Source organism: Pyrgilauda ruficollis, unplaced genomic scaffold (genome assembly GCF_017590135.1).
Source record: "Pyrgilauda ruficollis isolate IOZ18807 unplaced genomic scaffold, ASM1759013v1 scaffold1, whole genome shotgun sequence".
Taxonomy (NCBI): Eukaryota; Metazoa; Chordata; class Aves; order Passeriformes; family Passeridae; genus Pyrgilauda; species Pyrgilauda ruficollis.
The window spans coordinates 16,913,232-16,937,085 of record NW_024508100.1 but is presented as its reverse complement, the minus strand read 5'-3'; the positions used below and the strand labels follow the sequence as shown (position 1 = coordinate 16,937,085).

At 33.6% G+C, this 23,854-nt stretch overlaps 1 protein-coding gene across 1 annotated transcript in view; it reads left to right on the top strand.

The window, feature by feature from the left end:
* The window catches only part of ARAP2 (ArfGAP with RhoGAP domain, ankyrin repeat and PH domain 2), a 114,282-nt gene that overhangs the window by 52,530 nt on the left and 37,898 nt on the right, over positions 1-23,854 (top strand). The window contains exons 10-19 of the mRNA XM_041484393.1: positions 4,567-4,682; positions 5,861-6,060; positions 6,840-6,925; positions 7,628-7,810; positions 9,511-9,685; positions 11,186-11,320; positions 14,874-15,018; positions 17,259-17,361; positions 18,001-18,199; positions 20,187-20,250. Of these exons, the coding sequence (XP_041340327.1) occupies positions 4,567-4,682; positions 5,861-6,060; positions 6,840-6,925; positions 7,628-7,810; positions 9,511-9,685; positions 11,186-11,320; positions 14,874-15,018; positions 17,259-17,361; positions 18,001-18,199; positions 20,187-20,250 (1,406 nt within the window). The remainder of the gene's footprint in view (positions 1-4,566; positions 4,683-5,860; positions 6,061-6,839; positions 6,926-7,627; positions 7,811-9,510; positions 9,686-11,185; positions 11,321-14,873; positions 15,019-17,258; positions 17,362-18,000; positions 18,200-20,186; positions 20,251-23,854) is intronic.

Sequence of the window (23,854 nt, the reverse complement as noted above, 5' to 3'; positions counted from 1 at the left end):
GACTAAACTAGTAAGAATGTCAGCCCTAGTGCTACTGCAACAAAACCAAGTGGAAGGGAAAAAATAGAAAGAAAAATAATTATAATTTCTAGGTAGGAGAAGAGCATTTTTAAAAGTGCTGTTTTGTGGAGAAAGTGTGTTCACTGAGAGTCACAAGTTTCAGCCTCTGATTACAAATTTATTTATGACTTGCATGCAGAAAGGTGCCCAAGTCTGGCTTTTTAAGACAATGAAGTTAGGTGTCCAGCAGCTCTGAAAATTTCATTTGTTCAGATATAGCCGGATGATTTTATACATATATACTTTAGTGTCCCTTAGCCTTGGTGTTTATTTCTGTGTCTGTAAAACAGTGGTGGTATGTTAGAAATGGTATGAGACTTGTTTTGAATCCCCTTGATAGATTAATCCAAAATAGAATTGAAGAAATGTTAGTAAAGCCTGTCATGGGGCAGCTTTTGCCTGTGAAAAGATAATGCATAATAAAGAGGGCAGTTTTGTACACTGAGAGGCACTTTATAGATACATGTTAAAGGTATGTTTAAAAATAAAACTTAAATAATTTCATGATTTATATACAGATGACAGGTGTTCATAGGTTATGTCTTTTTCAGACAGGGGTGATAATGACAGCAACATTCCCAGATTATAATAATTCACCCTTCAGGAAGGAACAACAGCTAATCAGAAAGTCAGTACTCATCTTAGTTTTTTTAGCTAAGTATTTTTAGCTTAGTATTTTTAGCTTAGTATTTTTAGCTTAGTATTTTTAGTGAATACTTTTGATCTATTATTATATCTATAATATTTTTTATATTTTTAAAATCTCTTCTTGTCAACTAATTTTTCAACCTTTCTTAGAATTCATAAAGATAGTATAACTATAGACATTTAAGTCGTATCTGTATTTAAATTAAAAAAAAAACAAACAAAAACAAAAAACCCAACCCTCATCTTTCTCTGTGCATTTTTGAGTCTTGAACTTTTCTTCCTTTGTCAGAAAGCGTAGTGCAGTTCAGTGTGTCTGAAACAATGAGCTTTCAGTGGGTAGAAGCAAGACAATCATTATTCTGAAAAGATACTGCTTGCTTTTGCTGTCAATATTTTTGTATAGTTCTTGAATAGCCCTATTGTCCTTCTGTGCACTCAAAGTGAATGAATTCATCTTTCAAAGTGGAGCACTTCTTTCTTCCCTGTACCAATTCCCACTTCTGTTTCTGAAGTAGAGAAGAAGACTGCACTCCTGAAAGCATACAATTCTGAGCACTGAAAATTAGATTCTAGTGTACCTGTCAGTCACAAAGCCAGATTTATACCAAGTGTTGTGCAGTTACCCTAAGCAGTTTGTTTGGGCCATTATGGAAATAACTTCACTCTAATGTACCACTGAAATTGCTTAATTTGCCACCATATTCTGTTCTGAAAAGTAGATTCAAATTTCTTAACATTTCTGACATTCCTCACACTGAAATTCAGTATTGTAAGTTCTTATGCCCTTGCTGAATGTAAAGCATAATGAGTTATTGTTTCTTTAATGGGATTGTTCAGACACTGTGCACGTGTGCAAATTTTGAAGGGTTGGTGCTGCACCTAAAGGTAAAGACTTTCAAATTTCACTTTGTTTCTAGAGTGCTTTCTTGGTTCTGTATTGTTAAATGCAGTACAACAAAGTTTGGTGTCTGTTTTCACGGATGTAAATATTTGTGTGTGATCTTAGTGTGGCAGGTTGCTTCCATGCAGCTTGCTCTGTTTTGCTTCAAGGAAAGGAGATGCAACCAGCTATTTGAAGGCATAAGAAAGAGTCTGAAAGGAATATAGAATAAATATTTTCAAGAAGGAACATTTTGGAATAAGTAGGTGAATGAAATTTAGTTAGCATTTCTTTCCTTTTATGTTCTGTAATGAAATTCTCAGTTGTCAGGCAAAAATTTGAAAATTCTCAGTTATCAGGTGGCAGTATACATATACAGAAGGACTTCCTTTTTTTGCAACCAGTATTTGGGAAATGTATTAAGTAAGATCCTGCAGAGACCTCAAAGCGTTGTTATTGAGCTTTTTAGTTCTTTGAGGATGTGTCTGTCAGTGGCTAGTAAGTATAATTTTCTTTGCTGCAACTGTCTAGGGACTTTTAAGTGCTTAGATTGCTGGAAGCTTTTTTGGGAAGATGAGCATGTATCTTTTCGTATTTGCATTATTTTTATGACCGTCACCAGTAGGAAGTGCCTAAAGGGAAGCTACTCTACAGGGGAACTTTGATCTGGCTAAATAAGGTAGTTATTATTTTGGTTGCTTTGTTAATCATTTACCTGCAGTGAACTTTAATCTGGAAGTGTATTGAACACCTTATAACCATGGCTTCTGGTGGTTTTTCAGCTGTTATTTAATAAACAAAGAATGCATTGTACTGTGCAGCTTCAAGGATGGGTGTATTACCTCTCATTTGAAAATCAGGATTTCTTAAGGCAAATTATTTTAATTAATTTGAAATACTTGAATCAACAAATGAAACTTCCAACCGATTTACAACTCAGAAGAATAAACCATTTAATTCTACAAAGGTAATGGTTTTGGGTTGTTTTGGTTAGGTTTCTTTTTTTTTCATTTCATGATAGAAATTAAGGTTTTGTGGTTTTTTGTCCTCAGTCTTTTCTTTGTTATTATTTCACGCACCTCTTTTTCTCACTGGTGGTTTGAAGTTAAGAATGCTTCACTGCTACAGAGGATGCTGTCAAGTTCACACTCAAAAGGAGGTTATTCTGCCCACTCTTTTCTCATAGAGGGTGAATTAGGGACTGTGTAGGCTTAACAGAACTCTCTTCTCTCTTCTGAGGCAGGTGTGTCAGTATGAACCCCCTTGATTTACACACAAATGGAGTGGGGGCTGAAGATGAGGGGAGAGAATAAAAATGTCTAGGTTACAGGATAAGAAGGTAGAAGAAAAGGGGAAATATTTAAAAATATTTCTATTTTTTGTCTTATTTTCTAAAATAAATTATATGAGAAGTGGCAAAGATAGGTTAGTTATTGAAAAACTTCTACATTTTATAAAGATTTGTGTCGAAATCCATACCTAGTTCCCCACTGTTACTGTCAAAGGTAATGGCATGTAAAAAAACACCCAAAAATTCTTAATAAGAAGTCTGGCAAGGAAACATTAGCTAACTTATCTCACAGTATATTTAAATAGTAAGAATTCTGTCATTCTAAAAATCCCATCTTTAATGGATGTTATTATGCTTTTTGTGGCATTATTGTATTCCATGCCTTGTGTGATAAAATTGATACTTCTGCTTGTGTATAGACACACACATATATGTGGCTTTTGTCAGATTTAGCCTTAGCAGTCCTGGCTACAATGATAGTTTTATTTGCTCATACCTGAAATAGGGAAATAAAATTAAAAGAGTTTTGTGAAGTATGCTCTCCATGTAGGTCTTAGTGCTCAAAAATTTGTGAATCTTACAAAGAGAAACTTGTCAGTGATGCAGGTTTAAATATGTATTAACTAGAAAAAGAATCCTCTCTTCAGAGCAGGCAACTCTGAAGCTTTTACCCTTCAGTGCTTTTATTTTTATCAGTCTGTACCCAACTACTTGTTATGTGAGAGGTAACAGTGAACATGCAAATGTGAGATATACGAATTTGGCTCTTTGCTTGGGTGATACAGCTTGGTTTTATTTCTGATTTATTTACTGTTCTCAAGAAGTATGCTAATATTCCCAGAAATTAAATGTGTGGAAGTGACTGCCTTGAGATGAACATGTAAATAAATTTAAAGAAGTAAATGCTGATGTTATTCCAGATATAAGAAATAACGTATGTATTCATCTGATTGTCCAAAATCCATACATTTTGAGAGGACCTCACAGGAGCTCAGTGTGAGCTTGCATTTTATTTCCCAATTCTGTCAATACAAAAGTTTTTTTTAGTACATTTTTCCATGCATAAAAAATCCCCCAAATAATTTCACTTGTTTCACTTGTTCACTTAAGATAAAAATACTTTCTTATAGTGGAATCACAACTAACTCTTTGTCTGTTTTAGCTGCTGTATAAGATCTTTTTCAAAGACATGTTTAGTTCATGTTCTACATCAGAAACATGAGGAATCAAAGGTTTAAGAAAGAATTTTATACACATTTAGTTTGCTAAAACACTCAGTCTTAAAGCAAGAAAAACTGCTGTCAGTTAGAAGGATTTAGATTTATGAAGTTTATTTAGACACTAAAGTATGATTTAAGCTAGATCCTTCCAGAATTTTACATTCACATTTTAATGCAATCTATTGTTTAAACTTATTTTTTTATTCTTTTCTTTATTAATAGTTTGAGCATGCATTTTTACTCCTACCAACAATCAAGTAAGGTCATTCTAGCAGTTGGAAACTTATTGGTTGGGTAAAATTTAGTGGAGGTTTGTTTAGCCATTAATAAATTAGAAGTGGCTTATATTTTATGGCAAAGATGTCTGTTACTGGTCTTGTTTTGTTTGGACCATGCTGAAATAATTTTTCTTTACATGTTTTATTCTTGAATGACAACCTTCTAAACCTTTATTGTCTTTTTCCTAGGACTTTAAGACAGGATTTGGTATCACTTTAATCCCTATGAATGTGGCAAATGTAAAACAAGTGGATCGGGCTGCAAAGCAATCTTTTGAAATAATAACTCCTTATAAAAGCTTTAGGTAAGAGCTTGAGTATTTACTTTACAAAATATGCAATTACTAAGGCACTAAAGAAATACTGTTTTCATACTGCAGCGCAATAGCTAGTTTGGATGGAAAGGTAATGTTTTTATTAAGGATGTCCAGCAATGTTTAGGAAAATGGGAATATTTTCTTTGATTTGTTTAGTGTGCTTCATCTGTTAGCTCCTGACTAGGCATATTATGTCCACAGGTTTGTACATTTATGCAGCCTTCTTTGTTCATTCTGTGCAAGGGCAAAAGGAAAAAAAAAAAAAAAAAGAAATTAATTCCTCCAGTTTCACAAACTGACTTCATCCTAAAGAATAATAAACTTCAATAGTGAAATAATGCTGCATCCATTTAGTCGTATGCATTTTATTTGAAAAGAAGCTTTCATGAGCTATCCCTTGTAGAAATCCTTGGTTGAAAGTAGTTGAAAGTTTCACTTTGGCTGATTGCTGAGACTTGTAATGATTTCTAAGAAAATGAAAGTACATGCTAATAAAAGCCTTTTGTTAAGTGTTGTAGTGTTTCTTAACTGAAATGTTGTAATGAAGGAGGAAATTTATTTGTTCTCCTGGGATTGTTAGGAAATACTTTCACTCTCAGTCAGCTAGCAGGTAAAATACTCTTGATCAGCAATTTGAAGCTGTTGCTACTTGGTAGATAGCTGGTTTGATTTTTTTTTCTTAAGAGATGACCATGTTGATGGGTTTTTTTTTACTATTTAATTTTTAAAAAGACGAATTTAAATGAAAAGCAAGTATTTTTTTAAAATTCTCAGTAATTTTTTTAATTCCCAGTCTCTTTTTAATTCTCATTTAATTCTCCATGTTTCCTTATGTTATTCTATGCTTTTGTTAAAGTTCAGTGTTTAAGTTTGGTAATTGGTAACATGAAAGGATTGAAATTAACTCAGGGATGTTGCATGAAAGTTACAAAAGTGACATACCTTATACTAGTAGTGGTTTTATTGAAAACAGTGCTAAAACAGAGGGAGTTTAGTTGAATTTAAAAATACAAAATAATACATTCCATTTTAGGATTTATATCTGTGTGGAGGAAGATTTTTGACTGTGATTTTGGGTGTAAATGTAATAAATAAGGAGACTACAGACCATGTTTAATTGGGCTTTAAAATAAAGATCAATAACACAGAAAAGTCAATTGTTTCAGCTTTACAGCAGAGTCAGAAAGAGAGAAACAAGACTGGATTGAAGCACTCCAGCAATCAATAGCAGAAACTCTATCTGATTATGAAGTAGCTGAGAAGATTTGGTTCAATGAGTCCAACAGGAGCTGCGCTGACTGTAAAGCTCCTGGTCCTGACTGGGCATCCATCAATCTCTGTGTTGTCATTTGTAAGAAGTGTGCAGGTAGAGTAATTAATGGCAAGCTATGTGGGTTCTACAAAATGTCATATTTGCATATCTACGTATGTCCTTGAATTGGTGGGGTTTTTTTTGTCTTTTTTTTTTTTTTATTTTTTTTTTTTAATTTTATTTTGAAGTGTTATTCTCTTGGAAGTTTTGAGAAACAAAACATGAGCATCACTTTTTTGTTAATACCAAGGTCAGCCTTATTCTAAAGCACTTCCATGCATAAATGACATGTCTGTGGTAATTGAATTCTCTCAGGTGAATCTTCCTTTACAATTAGTGGAAATTAAGACACACTAACACTTCATGGGAAAGGAATGGTTTTTGCAAGGCTAGATGCCAAAGAACAACAATTTTCAGTGTATAAATTCTGGGTTATAGTTTTTTACATCTGCACATATTTTGCTGCCAATAGGGATAGCTTTTTCAGATACTACTCAAAATATAGTTCTGTCATGTTTTATATTGAAATATATGCTTAAGTTGTAGATTCAAGGAAATAATTTATAATTCTAGGCTTTCTTTCAAACCAAACTATCCCAGAAATAGTCTACATGAGACAGCCTGTTTTTTTATTCATTACTGTGAAATGAAATTTACTTTTTTTAAAAAAAGGTGTATTTTTGATGCTTTTATTTAAATTATTCTAATCTCAAACCCAATCTTTTTTAAAAATAGCAAGTAGAATAAATCTGGCTTCATTACCTTTTTTTGTTATCTAAACAGAAGAGAAACCCTGTTTAAGTACCTTAGTTAATAATGCCCTTGGATTTTAGGACAACACAGATCTTTAGGACCAAGAGATTCCAAGGTCCGAAGTCTAAAAATGGATGCAAGCATTTGGAGCAATGAACTTATTGAGGTATGTTGTGATATTCTAACTCTTTCTTCCTTCTTGAAACCTACTGTATGAAAGGGAGGTATTTACTGATTTACTCACAAGAAAACTGAACATACAACTGCTAAACAGTATTACAATATTATTGCTGTTACAATAAACTTGATGTTTATGTGCATCATGTACCTCTGTGTAATTCCAAATATTCATTTTGCTAACAAAATGTACAATTTCTCTTAGTATTTTTCCAAGTACCTAATATTTTGGGGGTAAAAGGAATAAAATGCTTTTGGAGAGCACTCAAGATGAAGAAGGGGGAAAAGAGAGGAAACTTGTCACTACCAGCTTAGCTGCTTGGGATGTTAAAAAGTGGTGGTGGTAAAAAAGTGGTCCTGATAGAGAGGGTTGGAGCCATCAGTGTTTTCTTTAAAACACATGCTACTCTTCTCTGAACTTGAACTAATATTTTCTAATATATAATGAAGTGTTACAACTGATTTGTCTTGCAAAACTTGGCTGCTATTGTTGGTAAATTATGGCTGCTGGCTTTATTATTCATTTGTAGATGACCATAGGCAGTGACTGAGAGAGGCTGCTGTCTCTGGAAGGAGATTTTCTTTTCTTTAATAACTTTCTTTTTCAACTTTTAGCAGTTGAAAACTGTTTAGAGGCTAGCTTCATATCCTTCATACTAATTTGCTAATTTATTCCCTGCATCTCATCCAGCTCTTTATTGTCATTGGAAATAAGAGGGCAAACAGTTTTTGGGCTGGAAATCTTCCTCCAGATGAAGAATTGCATATTGATGACCCTGCAGAAAAAAGGATAACATTCATCACACAAAAATACAAAGAGGGAAAATTCAGGAAAACACCTTTCCACTACAAAACCAAGGAGCAGTTGAACAAGGTAATATAGCATGGTTAAGCCCATACTGTGCTTTGGAATATATTGTATCTGCAATTTGGTCATCTTGCTAACCTGGTGAGAAATTAGAGTGTCCTGAGTGACATTCTGACAGTTGAATAAGGGTTATTTAGGAGCCTTTGCAGGAGTCATTGCATGACTACCTAGTTTATTGTTTTTCCAGTTAGTTTATTTGAAAAAGGTTATTGTAGTTCTTCCTATGTTTTCCTTAGCCATCAACATATGTATCTTTATTTTAATGTAATTGTAGTCTAGGGATGCAAATTTCCACTTCACTTCTTTAGATTACTTATGTGTTTGTCTGACACTTAGCATTCAAATACAGTAGATAATTCATTGTTATCAATGGTGAAAATAGCTCATACACACTTTATAGAGTAGCTTGTAGCTTACTGGAAATGAAAAAGTTGAAATTAGTGATGAAAAATGTTTTCTCTACTTCTACAAAAACAACAAATTCTTTAGATTTGTAAAACAGAGAACTTCAACTATCAATGTCTCTATAAAGTTTGATGTCCATTTGACTGAATTCTAAGTTCTGATATTCTGGTTCTGATTCTAAGATCTTAGATCTGATGGTTTGAGTCATGATTTTTCAGGGTTAATGAATACAAAACAGTTTTAATGCGTTTTGCAATTTAATGCACTCAATTGCATGAATCAAATTGTCTGAAAGGATATACAGAGATTATAGGGTTTGTTTTTTGTGGGGAAGAATATATGTCAAATAATCATTTAAATACTGGGAAAAGTTATCAAATTCTCTGTAGAGACATGAAATTGCCATGTAATAAGGCAGTCATTGCCAAGTCATTCTAGAACTTTTACTGAACTGTCTTCTCTGTTATCTTGTGCCTTCGGGGTGCTTATATGTTTATTAGAACAGCCAAATTTTCTAGGAGTTATCTTCCTATTTTGAGTGACTTTTGCTTTAATCATTTAAGAAGAAGTCAATAATTGATTAAATAAATAAATAATAAATAATAGAAATTTTAATGGAATAGTTTGCTGTAATTGTGTAGATATTTTTGGTTTTAAGGTTTTGGACCAATCTTGTAAAAGAAAAAAATAAGTTTATCATGTTTGTCTTTGTGTATACAAAAATAAATGGAGACTCACGATTTAGGATGGTGAGATGTTTAAATTTCAAAGAAGATGAACAAGTATCAAGATACAGCTTAATAAAAAGAATTAAAAAAATCTTAATACATTTTATTCTTAATATATCTTAATAATACATCTCGATAAAAAGAGTAGTTTGCCTTATTGACTGACAGTGGTTTTAAAAAAATCTACCTAGGAATTTCAGTATGTGTCTAGGAATGGAGTTTAAGAATCTAATCTCATCTCTTTTGTTACACTTCTGAGGTCTGAAATAGAGTTTTTCTTCAGTAGTTTGATGCAAATAAATAGCAATCTTCCCCTCCAATTGTATTTATTCATGTTATCCTTACCAAGTGGAATTTGTGAAAGCAACATTTGCTGGGTTTGGGTTGATATTTTGGAATTTTTTTGTTGCTATTTTTTCTAGATTCAGACCATACTTCATGGTTTCTGATACTTCTCAATGTTTATGGTCTAGCTATATCAGAGTTTAAAGGATTTGCATCTACATTGCATGTATTTGTTGCTAGTAACTTTCTAATTTAAACAGACTTCCTGTTTCCCCTCTCTATGATAAGGCCCTGTGTGCTGCTGTAGTCAAGCAAGATGTGCTGGAAACTCTGATGTTGCTCTTCAGTGGGGCTGATGCTATGTGTGCCACTGGAGACCCTGTTAACAGCACCCCATACTTATTGGCCAAGAAAGCTGGACAAAGATTGCAGATGGAATTCCTGTACCATAATAAGTTCTCAGGTATTATGCATTTTTTCTTGTGACCTAATTTTTTATTACGAAAAAGAGAATGAAATAATTCAGAAGCAGAATTGGCTTTGCTTTGAAGAATAGTGGTATATTTGTGCCAAATCACAAATAGAGGCACATTTGTGGTGGCATTAACTGTATTTTATTAGTGCACAATTTCACTTGTGTGCAGGTTTGCTGTTTTGCTCAGACATCATCTTTAAGGCTTAGACAACACAGTGATAAGTCATAGATCTCATACCCTTACTTATAGCACAGGAAAAAAACATCATCTTCTCTACCAATATTATCAATCTTCTACCAGAAAAAAAAATGGGTACATAATTTTAACATTTGTCTAAAGAATTCATCTTGTGCTTTTTCTTTTCCAAAAAGAATATTTGATATCTACATCTATTGCACACAGACCTAGCTGTTTTTTCACAAACTGTCCTCCCAAAATAAAACTTACCTCTTGAACCTGCAATATCATCTATCCTAGAAACCTCTTTTCCCATCACAGCTTCTGTTGCAGCTTGGAGCAAATGATAAACTTTGGCTTGGAAGTGAACAGTTCTGTTTGCAGTGTGTGTCTGCTATGAGGCTCTTGGAAACAGAAAGCTGCTCTAAACAGTAAATATATTGAGACGCATGGGTGTGACTGAGGTTTTCTGTTAAGAGCACTGGACAGTATCTGAAACCATCAGAAAGTTCACATGCAGATCTACACTGAAAAAAAAATAAAAAAGCTATGTGGGTGTAGTCCTGGATCAACTTTCCATTGGCTTGTGTCACTCTGCAAAGTGAAACTGCATAGGCTGAACAAAAAAAGGATTAGTGGGAAACACAGGAATGAATTAAGACTTCCAAGGGCAGACACAGTGTCCAAACTTCTGCCTGAGCATTGCTCAGGCCAGTGCCACGCAGTGGATCATAGGATGTGGAGCTCAGTCAGGTGCAGACATGTAGCTAGGGTGGTTTCTTTGCTACCTATGGTCTCAGCCATCCTAAGGCTACAGAGAGAGAAGTTTGTTTGTCTTGGCCCTGTCTTTTCTACTTTTGGCCCTCCAACCAAGGCAGTACCATCATGTTCTTATCTTTAGGGAAGGGAAAATCAGTGTATGTTGATGATGATACTCAGAATTGCTGTCTGTCTGCAGCCAGAGTTGCTGGTAAACTCTATATAATCCTTCAAGAGAAGGAGTCTCCTTCTGTTGAAGTATGTTACACAACAGATAAAAATCAAATTTTTGTAGATCAGGAAACAGTATTTTATATTACCTTGGCAAGCAGTGGTTGAAAATTGCAACATTATGAGAAATGGGAACCATGTTTTTTAACCAATATGTTTGCTAATTATAAAAATAAAACCTGTAAGTTTTATCAGTGTTGTAGTAAAGATACTGCAGAGCAACTGCATATTTACAGACATATATTTAGACGTGTGGAAAAATGGCTTTAACTGATAAAACTGAAGATCTGTGTGTTTTTTACTCCTTTGTCTTTGAATAGATTTCCCAAACTATGATCCTTGTTCTGAAAGTGGCTTCTCTGAAGATTCTTCACATTCCACCTTTCTTTGTGAATTCTTGTACAAAGTTTCTTCTAATGTGGCTAAGCTTCCTACAGAGAAGAAATTAAAAGAAGGTATTTAATTTTCAATTTATGTATTTGAATAGCACATGAATATGTATGATTTGGATTAATTTTATTCTTTTTAACTTCTTGCATTACTTTTTTTGAGATTAAATGTCTTTGATAAGAAATGTCCTCTTTTGATTCAGTAGACCTCTTTCAGATAAAGAAAATACTGTTTGTCTTGATCTTTTCATTCAGTAGTTGACAGAAGAAAAAAACTGAACTTCTGAAAAATTGTTCAGTTAACACAGTAATTGATAAATAAAAAACAAACAGAAACACTTCTTGCTTTAATTATATTTAGATTAGTGCCAAGAATTAATTTTCATCTAAAATGATTCTATTACAGAAGTCATTTACAAGTAGCACTGAATTTTTAGTTGGGTATTTCTCAAGCTCACAAATATAAAAAATCTTCCAAGTAGAAATGAGCCTCTACAACGACTCTATGACAACTTGAGTTTTGTGGGGTGATAATGCATGTGTATCACAGCAGGTATACACAGCCTCCTGTGCATATCAGTTTTTTGTCTATCTTTTTTTTTCTGAAAGAGAGAGGTGTTATCAGATAATTTTCCCTTTTTCTTCCCATTTGTATTCCATCTAAACAAATAACATGGATTTTTAAAATCGGTGGTGATTTATTATTGAATTTATTGCTTCTAAAATCCTTACATGGCATCCTGCACTGCTGTATACATATTTTTGTATGATCATGTCCATATTCTTATGGCATATGACTTTAATATACTTAATGGATATTAAAAGCATGCTAAAGCATAGAACTCCTGTCTAAATATACTTTTGAAGAATTGAACTCCTGTTTAAATATACTTTTGAAGAATCTATATGTTAGTGTGGCTCCAAATTCTTGAAAGCATTGGGTGATGACTGTGCTAATGCCTGATCACAGGCATTTCCTAGCAACTTTGCAGTTCTTAACAAACATGTCTGTTTTGACAGAGGACTGCTGCTGGATAGGACTTTATCTGTGATTGCTCTGAAATTGCTGTGAGTTTATTTGGGAAACAATGTATTAACAGAAAACCTCAATCCTACTTTCTCCAAGTTCAGGCCTGATCTTCTGTGCTGTGGGTATCTGTATATATTCATAAAGAAGTTTATAAAAAACCCCAGAAGTCAGTGCTTAGCTAAGTGGAGAGCAGATACAAGGCAAACTCTTCTGACACAATGGCATATTAGAAGTGGCATATTTCTAAATGCCTGTATAGATTGAAGATTTGGCTGCAAGGGCTCACAGAATGGCTTCTGTACTCCTTTTTGGGGGAGAAGCACTGTGACTGAGCATTGTTAGTAGGATGTCTTAAAATCTGTGAGGAAAGCCCCCAGACAAGAAATGTTGACGGTGTTCCATTTCAGAAATGAAGCTGCTTTGAAAGTTTGTAGTCTTTTGCTTAGCATTGCACTTACTACTTGAGGGAACATACAATAAATGGAAAGGAACCAGATTTCTCTCAGCTCAGGTGTTCTCTGAAATTGTGATTGTGTCTTGAAGATGGTAGATGTTCTATTGTTTGCTTTTTTGGGCGTGGGCATTTGTTTGCTTTGTTTTTGTATTGATGTTCAATTACCCATGGGTTTGTCAGGACTGATATTTCTGGGATGGGCTCTTTACAGATACATGGGAAGACAGGTTTCCCTGACCATTTGCTGTTCAAGGAGACAAATGGAACAAGGGCGGGAGATGTAATGAGATCCTTTAAAAATCAAAAACAACCCCTGCAACTTTGAATGAGAAACTGCTCTTGCCTTGGGGCTCTAATCTATCACTTCCATGTTTACGAAGCAGTATGACAGTACTTCTTGCTATTCAAAACATGAAATACGTAATCTTTCTTCTTCTCTTCTTTCACTGCATTCAGAACTGTTACTAAATCTCACTAACATGAAGTAATACTCATATTGCAAATTATTGTGAGTAAGTGGAAATAATATTGTTCATTCTTATTCTCTTAAGGAAGTAATTTGAGGGTTAGAGTACAAATATGTGGGAGAAAATTTCAGTTCCCTCCTCTGCCTGTAGATATTCAAATAAGGTCATGTTACCTGAAAAATCTGACCGAACTATCTAGTTCTAGACAAGAGAACTCCTGTTGAAGCAGTTCTGACTTGCCATGAACTAATTGAGGCCTCTGAGGCCAGGGGAAGCACCATGGTCTCACAGCATTTAGACAGATTTGGGGCCTTTTTTTTTTTAAATGCTGTGTTTGGATAGGGCTCCAAGTCAGAATCCTGTGAAGCTGTTTAATCATTAGAATTAAGTTCTTCTTCAGTGTTAGGAATCTCTGAGGCAGTTGACAGCCTTGCATTCAGCACCAAGGGCTGAAAATTTAAGTGCTTGCTTGTTGTCGCAGAAAACTGTTACCCTTTGTAGACTTGGCCCTAATGGTAAAAGGACATTGAAGAAATCATTCAGTGCTGTGAATTGACCAAGGTTTTATACCAACCAGGTGGAACACCTGGAAATACAGCCTCATTTTTCATTATGTGTGTCTCAGTACAGGAGAGAGCCAACTCTGTGTGTACTTCTCATTATAGCGGCATCAGTGTTTTCAGCAGGAGGGCATGCATTTTGAGGAGAGTTGTTGTTAATTAACAGCTGTTGATACCAGTGGGAAGAGAGCTCAAATGTTGGTGCTATTCTGATGTAGTGGATCAAAAAGTAAAGCTTAGAGGTTTAGGGGCTTGAGTTTGATTTTTGCTTTTGTTTCTAGTGTAAAAGGTTTTATGGAGCCCTTTAAAAAGCTTCGATATTCCAAAATTGTCCTTGAGAGCTTAATAGTTTAATGAATATTGAAGTAGTGAGCTGTTTTGTAGAATAGGTTTTGGAAGATGAGGGAGGAAAAGCTGGGGGACAAAAAGCCCTGAACATTCAAAACCTTAAAATTTGGTGCTCAGCTCCCGTAAACCTATACATTAACAAGCCATTTATCTTATGTTTATTTTAGTACTTAATATTTGTATTTAGACAGAATCTAGATAGTACTAGAGTACTAGATAACAAATAGCATGATACAAAGAAATATTAATAAATAGTACAAACTATTTATAAAACTTATATAAACCACATAGAAAACAACAGAAAAAGCATGAAATATCAGATAACATAGTTAATATTTTCAAATTATGACTGTTCTTTTAGTTTGATTTTTGTTGATTTTTTTTTGCCAGATCTGTTTTACCAAATTCTCAGAAGTACTTTGCCAGCTGTATAGGAATTTTTAGACAGTACAAAATAAAAAGAGTATTTTCTTTTATGATCTACTTCTCTGCAGCAGTGGTAACAGATGGACCTCAGATTTTGTTCTAAGAACTAGACATGAGCTAGAATGAATTCATGACTCCTTTCAGTAGCAAATAGACATTACTATGCTATGTGTTATATTTTAGATCATAAGGGGAAGAAACATTTAGTTGTAATTAAATATACCAAATAATTAATTGAAGTTGCTCTGCAGACTTTCTTCTCCATCTTCTGTTTACCTATTTTTAAAAAAAAACTTAATGAAGAAAATCTGACCTATTATTTTTTTAATCACAGATTGCAACAAAAGATGGTGCACTTTGGAAAGTGGCTTTCTGAGCTACTATGAAAATGATAAAACTACCACTCCTAATGGTATGATTGACATCAGTGAAGTTATCTGTCTTGTAGTACACAAGTCAAGCTTCTTTATAAATAGAGGGTAAGCTCTTGAATTCATATTTCAGTAAATAAGCTGTTCATTTTTTTTAATTTTGAATAGGCAATTTAGAAAAAAAAAAGCTGGTTTTATTTGGCTTCAAGAAATTAGTGCTATGTGATATTTAGGGATTTTTTTATAGTGATAGAATGAAAATATTAGGATCATTTAAAAGGGCAGCTTAAATTAGATACATATGTTTCTTTTTAAATCTATAATGAGTATTCTCAGTGCTTGAAAGGCTACATGATGATAAATTGAACAATTAATACTAATTTTTCTTCCTGGGATTGACCTCTGCCTCAAGCCAAAATTCTCGCTTTGTTTCTTCCTTCTAATGCAGCAGACTAGAGCTCTCCACAGTGCTTCTGGATTTGGTCACAGAGGTATTGGTTTTTGAAATCCATTCTTTGTTCTGTAGCTGAGGACAGCAGTGGAACTGATGAACATTTTTAATTGGAAGAAACCAGCTTTTTTTTTTTTTGGCGATAGGAAGGGGAGGTCTTATGTTTTCTTTTGTAACTCTCTCAGATCCCATTTGTGCATGAAAAACATCACATGGAGAGTGACCTAAATCTGATTACAGTGATACTCAATTTCTTTAGTGCAACATTTTTGTTTAAAATATACTTTGCATTTGTCTAACAGACTCCATAACACTATTTTTAAACTTGTGTATATGCACCTAAAATAAAAATAACTTTCTATAGTGTAATACTGTAATGCTTTTAGTTACAAAACAAAATTGTCTGCAAAGACAGCATAGTCTATTCAGTAAGTTTCTGAAAAAGATAATGGGAATAAAGGACTTAGACTACTACAGGGGAGAGAAATCCTGAAACATGGTGATGTCTCAATATGCTATCAAATACAGAGAAGTGACCTTCACTATTCTGCAGTAGCTCTCTGGTACCCAGAAAAAAGAAATAAATCACTTTTTTTCTTCTTTGTTCGAATATAACCTATTGTTGTTGCATTTCCAGATGGTTCCATTTTAGGTTAATAACTAAATTAAAAAACATGTTGGCTGAATACTTCACTCTTTGGAAATAACTAACTTCCTGTTGTGCTTTACCTGTGATTGAGGAGTTTTATGAAAAACTTTACTTAGATTTGATATTTAATGTAGTGAAACAGAGGGTCCTTAAAAATGCCTGTTTTGTTAGTCAGAACTAAGTGTTTATATAATTTTCAAAGTGGCTATTGAAAATTATAGAAGTGACTCATGCTCAGATCTCCACATTTAGACAAATCAGTCTTCAGCATTGAAAGGAAAAAGCATACTCCATCTATTTGGCATCTAACAAGAGGTCACAGACAAAATGATACAATAAATTGGTGAACCATAATTTGTAAGTTAAAGAGTGACCAACCCTAACTTCAGCACCATATTTCCTTTCCAAATCCCACACCAATTTAAACTGATTTGCATTTTCCTCTTATTTGTCCATTAAAAATTGAATAAACAGGGTTCATGTGCTGAAATAGTGGTGTAATTTTTAAAAGGAAAAATACCCAAGAACCTCCCTTAAGAAAAATTTTAAGAGTTACTTGAGCTAAAGCAGCTTCAAGGTATTCCTACTCTTCTTGGTGATGGCAGGTGATACACAGAGACCAGGCATTTCACCCCAGCAGATTCAGGCTGTCTGATAGGAGAAGCCTCTTCAGTTAAAAGGGCAGGTGGAGGGCATGAACAGGTTGGTGACAAGAACAGTACTCTCAATCCTTGACTGTTTTCAAGGCTTCTCATTGTGATAATCCCTCTTTGAGCAGGAGATTAGACCAAATGACTAAAAGTCATTTGGATCTAAAAGTCCCTATGAACCAACATTTCAACTTGTTTACAACTTCCCATTCAACTGGTTGTTCACCTTATATTAAACATACAAAAAAATCTTTTGAATGCATCACAAAAATGTGCTTGATCAAATAACATGAGCTTGCAAAAGCAAAAAATTCTCTGTGCATTTTTAATGACTATATGTAAACATTTTTATCCATTTTGGAATTCAAAAAACTATTACACCCTAGGCTTTAAACATGTCTTATTGACCTGCAAAGTACTTTGATCCTGATGTATTGTGAAGTGCTTTATTATTAGCTAGGCCCTACTTGTAAAATTGGAGGAGAAATGCAGATGGGATCCATCTATGAAAGAATGAAAAAATAGTGAAATAAAACACTAGTATGTCTACTCTTTTGGAGACTAAATACAGCTGTGTTTCTTCTCTTACTTGCTTTAGGGACATCTTTACATTTGAAATATACTTACTGTCAGAACGTGTTTTTCTGTTTGGAGCTGAAACTGCACATTCACAAAGAAAATGGACTTCAGCAATAGCTAAGGTAATACTGATAATTACCTTTTTCAGTTAGGCCAGGAGCCTTTGCACAAATAATAAAGTGCCATTGTTAGCTTAAAACCTTTGAAAAGTCATTATTGATGAATACTGATCCTTCCTGTGTTTAAAGGTTTCTTGTGCAATAGGAAGAAACAAGTTTTGTGATTTAATGTTTGAAACAAGATAATATAATGTGAAAGGAATTGAAGCAGCATTTTAATGCCGACCTTAAGAATATATTAAACGTGCTCTAATATAAAGACATATACTCTATGAGTATATTTCAGCTTTTTTTTGGTTGCGGTTCCATTAAATTTATTTGCTGAAATGAAATTCATAAGGTGATACCATATTTTATACTGTTCCAGATGTTAATAATCACATTACTAATTAAATCAATTGTAGTTTAAAAGCAAAAATGTTTGAATTGTAGAGCATGAATGGAAAAAATGTTAAGCTTGATTTTGCATTTTAAATTTAGTGTATCTTTGGGTTTATGAGTGTGGGTTTCATATCTCAAAGTTAGAGATTTTTTTACTGTGACCTCAATCCTAGAATCCTGTAGATGTGCAATATTTTGATTTTCTTTTTTAGGGGCAGAGGGTTTTTTTCTTCATCTGACTCACCCCATTTTCTTTGGTAGCATTTTGTTCCCCCAGTGGCTGAATCCTTGTTAGAGCGAAACTGTGACCTTATTGGGCAGCTGTACTACAAAGATTGCCATAACCTGGATCAGTGGAGAAAAGGCTGGTTTGCTATAGAGAAGTCGAGCCTTTATTTTTGTCTTGAAATGGAGGATGCTGAAGAAGATTCCATATATCTAAGGAGGTTGCAAGAACTAAGTAAGAACATCTGGTATTCAGAAAATGTGCTGTGGGATTAATTCACAGTTAAGGACATTTCTATTACATTTCGAAGTAATAAATATTGGGAAGCTCAGTAACTGTTCCTTCACATAAGTCAGATGTTCTTCCAACTCTTATCTAAATAATGGGGTTAGTTAATTTCTGTCTTGGTTTTTTTTTCCTACTTTTTGGCACACGCCAGAGAAATTTTTCACAGCTCTAAAATGAATGATGACAGTTTTTGTTCCAGTTGCAGCAGTATCTTTCTTACAAGAGTACAGAATTGAATAATAATATATAACCTTTTGGGATTATTGTCTCATATTTTTGACAGGGCAGAAATACTTGCTGCAGAACACATTCTTGAGATGATTGACAGGTCTAGTTTTAAAATACTCAAACATACTGGAAAATTATAATTCTCTTGGAAAACTATTTCACAGACTAATAGATTTTTCTGATACAAAAAATATTATTTGCTCAATATCACAATGTGGAGAGATAAGAATATTTGTATAAATGGTCTTCTATGACCAATTTTATATCATTGTTTGTAATTATGCTCTGAATCCTCTTTTAAGCATATCTGCCCTACTTGTTTTTATATTGAACAAGGCAATATGTTACACAGAAAAATACATATAATTTGAGGTTTATTATAAAGTAACATAGAGAAGATAATTTAGGTCTTTATTGATGATACTCTTTATAAATGCTGACAGATTGTGGACTGTTTTGCAGGAGCTTGCCTAAATGCCATTGGGTTTTCGACTGTTTATTTACTGCCACCTTATATTTAATGTAAATAACACCATGAAGGTGGTTTTTAATCAGGAATGTTTTTATGCCTCTAGGTATCTTTTAGCTTGTGAATACTTTTGATCCTAATTAAGAATTAAAAGATTAGGCATAAGGACAACTGTTCCTGATTTTTTTTTTTGAAGCAACTGTAATTGCCTCTGCCAGAATCATAAGAGCGTGCAAAAATCTCTGTATATTATATCTCATGTATAAAAATGAAACACTTTTGACATTCAGTTGAGAATTTGTTTTGCTTGGGGTTTTTAATATTGTATTTCTTGGAAATATTATATATCCATACTGTTTTCTTTGATTTCTGCTTTCTCCAGAATATATCTGCTCCACTATTAATACTGATTTGTGTAAATGAAACTTGAAAACTAGTGAATCATTTGTGGAAGTTTAGTAACTTACCTTCTTGATATTTGACTCAGTAAATATAGATGAGGCTAGGAGTATGTGTGATACAAAAACATCATATAACATGCAATGTTATTTAGGACTTTACTCTCTCTGGGAATTAGTTGAAGTAAGGTGTGGATTATATATGACACACACTTTGAGAAATTACATTTTCAGAATTTCAAATTAGTAAGCAGTTTACATTTAATTTACTGGTTTTAGTATAGTGCATGGTTTTTAAGTGGCGCAACTGAAAGCTATCCAGATGTATTTGCTGTGTTATGTATAATGTAGGTGTTTACAGGGTGCTTTTTTTAGCAGGGATAACATAAGGCAACATAAAGAAGGGTGGAAATGATCTTCATGCTAAACAGATAACTTGCATTATCTTACTGTACACATGTGCAACCATTAAGATGCAAAAAGTTAATGGATTCCAAAATCCAGCTTACTCCTGAATCATTATGTCTTCTACAACTTGTATTTACAAGCTGAGTATAATAAAACACTGTAGCATGTTTTCACATTAAAAAGTACGTTTAAACTTTCTTGATAATGTTAGTTTTTCTTTTAAATGTAAATGTGGTGTGGTGTTTTATGGAGTTTTGTTACCATTATCAACAGCATTCTTTTTTTGCAAAGTTTAGGAATTCCATGTCCTTTTGCCACTGGAAATAATTTTGAAAAAAACATGTCTGTCTGTATATGCGTGCATGTATGTGTTTGTCTATAAATATGTGTCTATGAAGGTCATATGAATGTGTATGTGTTTTGTTTTCAGCAACCAGCAGTGTGATGCAAAATGGAGAGAAAATAGATGTCCTGCTGCTTGTTGAAAAAGGAAGGTAAGGTTCCTACCTGAAAAAATATTTGATCAGTTTTTATAGTCATATCTTAAAATTATTGTTGATAAGTTCTGGAGTTTTTTCACTTAGGATTGCTAGCAAGAGAGTAAATTTGCAGAGTTTTTAAAGGAGGGAATATCTTTGTGCATTAATTACATTTTATGTCTGTGTCACAAAATGTTAACAAGCACTACTTAATTAAAGACCGTTTTCCCACTGAGAAAATTATTCCCAGATTAGTCTGCCAATAATGATTTCTTCAAAAGGAACTAACTCCTTTCACCTTGTAAAAAAAGAGTATCTCTTTGGAGCTTTTACTACAAACTACTTGATTTTTTAATTGTTCTTACATCTCAGAATTCTGTATCTCAATCTGCCTAGGTCAGGTTTGAGAGGATATGAATGAGTCCTCTGGTTAATCTTATTGTAATATCTGATCTTAGTTAACAATATACTGTCCAGGAAAAAGCATACTTACAAAGCAAACATGATCCATATCTGCTTCCAAGGAAGTAATATTCGGCAGAGATCAGTGTGTCATATTTATAGTGATAGGGGAGGTTGGAACTTGAGGTGAGGTAGGTATTTCTGCCTCAAATATGGGTACAAATTCAAAGATGAAAGTAAAAATTGGGGAAGATAATTCTCAATTTTTAATAAGTTGAAGCTTTTTTAATTTCAATGTTAGGTTATTGGGCATTAGTCTGTCTTAAGTGGTGCAGTGTTTATACAGTCTTTTGAACAGCCAAAAATAGGTTAATAAATGAAGGGTGTTTTTCTCTTTGGCAAACAAAAAGACTTCATAGATACCTTTAACATCTATTCAGAGTTGGAATAGCTTGTCAGAAATGCATTGTAACTTGTGTGTTCTGAATTTTAACTCTTTCTAGGGTATTGTATAAGTTTCAGAACTGAGTAAGGCTATGCAGGTTAGAAGGAAATCCTTTTTCTTGTCTTTTTGGGGAGGGTTCTGTTTTGTTTTGGATTTTTGTTTGTATGTTTGTTTGATTTGTTTTGGTTTGTGTTTCTTTGTTGTTTTTTTTTCAAAAAAGCTTATTGAAAGATGCAGCATTTAGTAAGCTACGTACACCAAACAGGGAACCTGAGGTATTGGTGCAGTCCAAAGATGGATATAAGCCATGCATATAATTTCATAGGTATTAATGCTAGGCAAAACTTTTACCCTCCAGTCAGGGTTTATTATTTATGTCATTATAATATTTCTTTCAAATTAGGGTAGGTTTTCCCTGAAGCACTTTAGTAGTTTAAGGGAAATTCTGGACTATTTGAAAATAACGTCAATCCAGACACTGGCTGATTTAAGATGGACATGAATATATTTAATTTTTCTTCACTGAAATCTGCCATAAAGAATTTAAATGCATAGTCTTCACATTATCTTACGCATTGAAAGCCATATGGGTGTATAGGCTTTGGCATGGTGATTGTTTTTTAAGATATTACTTCAAAACTATCCAGGTATGCAGTGCAGTTGTGAGATGGCATCTTAAAGTGATAAGCAATTTAATGTGTGTGTGGAAGATGATTAAATATAAAATCACCATTGTCTTTAGACTCAATTACTGTACATGGGAATTATGCCACTAATCTTCTTTGTGCTCCTTCAAGCTCTGGATAAATTAATATCCTTGAGATGTCATAAGCATCAACTAAATGAAATGTCAAAGTTTCTATTCTGTCTGTTATTTTGTATCAGTGCTTGTCTAATGTCAACTTTGGCACAGATTGATCACTTGGAAGACATTCTGTGTAGCTGATGACTTTCTTGTTAATTTGTTAGTCACTTAAATGCAGGATAAATTGTAAAATAAATAGAGTAGTATTGAAAGAATTAAATAAAACAAGTAAGATTTTTCCAGAATTAGGAAAAGTTTAGGAGAGAAAACCAACCCAACAGCCATAAACCAAACCAAAAAAGACACCCTCCTTTGCATAAAAAAAAATGCTAATTTCTTAAAGTGTCTCATTGAATTTTATTAGAAAATTTTATGAAAATTCCTTGAGGTATTTTTCTACTGACTTTCTGTTTCTTACACGTACTTATGCCTTTTGTTTCAAGTCTCAGTCTTTGGGCTGATTAATTAGGGGAACTCATACATTTACATGCATCATATCTTTCTGTTTCACACCTTTTCTTTTAATTACTGTAGGTAAAATAATTACTTTGGCTGTTACAAATGGACTTCTCACTTAAGAATGATTGCATATGCAAGTAAACATTTTCAGAAACTATAAAAACTTCAAGTCTCTACTGCTGAAATTATTACAATGTAGTGAATCTGTGAATTCTTGATTCTTAAAAAGAAAATAAATTTGGGATAAAAAAATGTAACATTAATCTGATACATATCTACTCAAAATAAGAATTTAGAATTAATTTTGGGACATAACGTACATAGTACTTTAGAGCTTGTATAAAATACAGGAATTCAGAGGCAATACTACCAAAAAAGGTATGTGAGATTTTCCCAAAATACCTTAGATATTAGCACAATCCACTCCTACCTTTTCTTTTTTTGCCACCTCTTCCTTTTACCCCGCTTTCTGCTTGGCACCCTGCTGTTCATTTATTCTCTATATGACATGTTGAGCTCATGATGTCTATCAGCTCAGAAATAAGAGGTGGCAATCATACCAAGTAATGTCATATCATCAGAGGCTGAAGCACACTAAAAGATTTCTGAAACCACAAGGCTGCTTCTCTTTTGAAGTATGTTGTCTTTTTTGAAGCTCTGTGTACTCAATGTTTTCAAGCTCAATGTAAATTTTCACAATAATTCTAGATGACTTTTAATTCTACAATTTTTTTTTCAGATCTCATACATGTTAATGCTTGTGTTTGTGTATCTTCACTAAAGTAAAGTACAGAACGCACTCTTTTTTAAACACCTACTGGAATTTTATTGCATTCTGGTCTCTGTTGGAGCATATTGTCTGGACTGCTATAACTGTATTTAACTCAGCTGGAAATCTTGACTTCTCACAGCACTGTGGTGTATAGTTTTACATCCTAATCAGATGGCCATTTGCCTCTTCTTGCTTTCACTTTCATAGCTGAAATATTCTAGTTTTGCAGTTTAAATGCTTCTTGACTTCTTGCTAGAAGTGGCAAACCATTTTAAGGTTTTCTGTGTTTGAGGTTTCCCTTTGTCACACAGAGGTGTCCTCTGATTTGATCCATATTCAGTCTGGATTTTTTGCCTTGATCTCTGTATTTTTAAAATGCTTGAAGTGACTGGTGATACTTGACCTCCTGTTGCTATCCAAACAGAAGTTGCATAGCATAGTGGTGAAACAGCTACTCCTGTGTAGTTCAGCAGAGGCCAACAGAGGGATCTGCACAATGAAAAGAAGAAAGTTGTCTGAAAACATCTGTATACAGTAGTTTTTAAATATATCTTCTATATGTAGAATTTAATGCAAAATCTCTAATGCTACGCTTTAAAGAAACAGTTATGCAGGTAGTTCAGTTTCAAACATTTCTTACATTTTTTCTAAAATAATTTAAGCTCTCTCTTAGGTGTCAGTGATTGTTTTCAGACCATAATGTAATCCAGATGGTGCTTTCCCCCCTCCTCCCCCC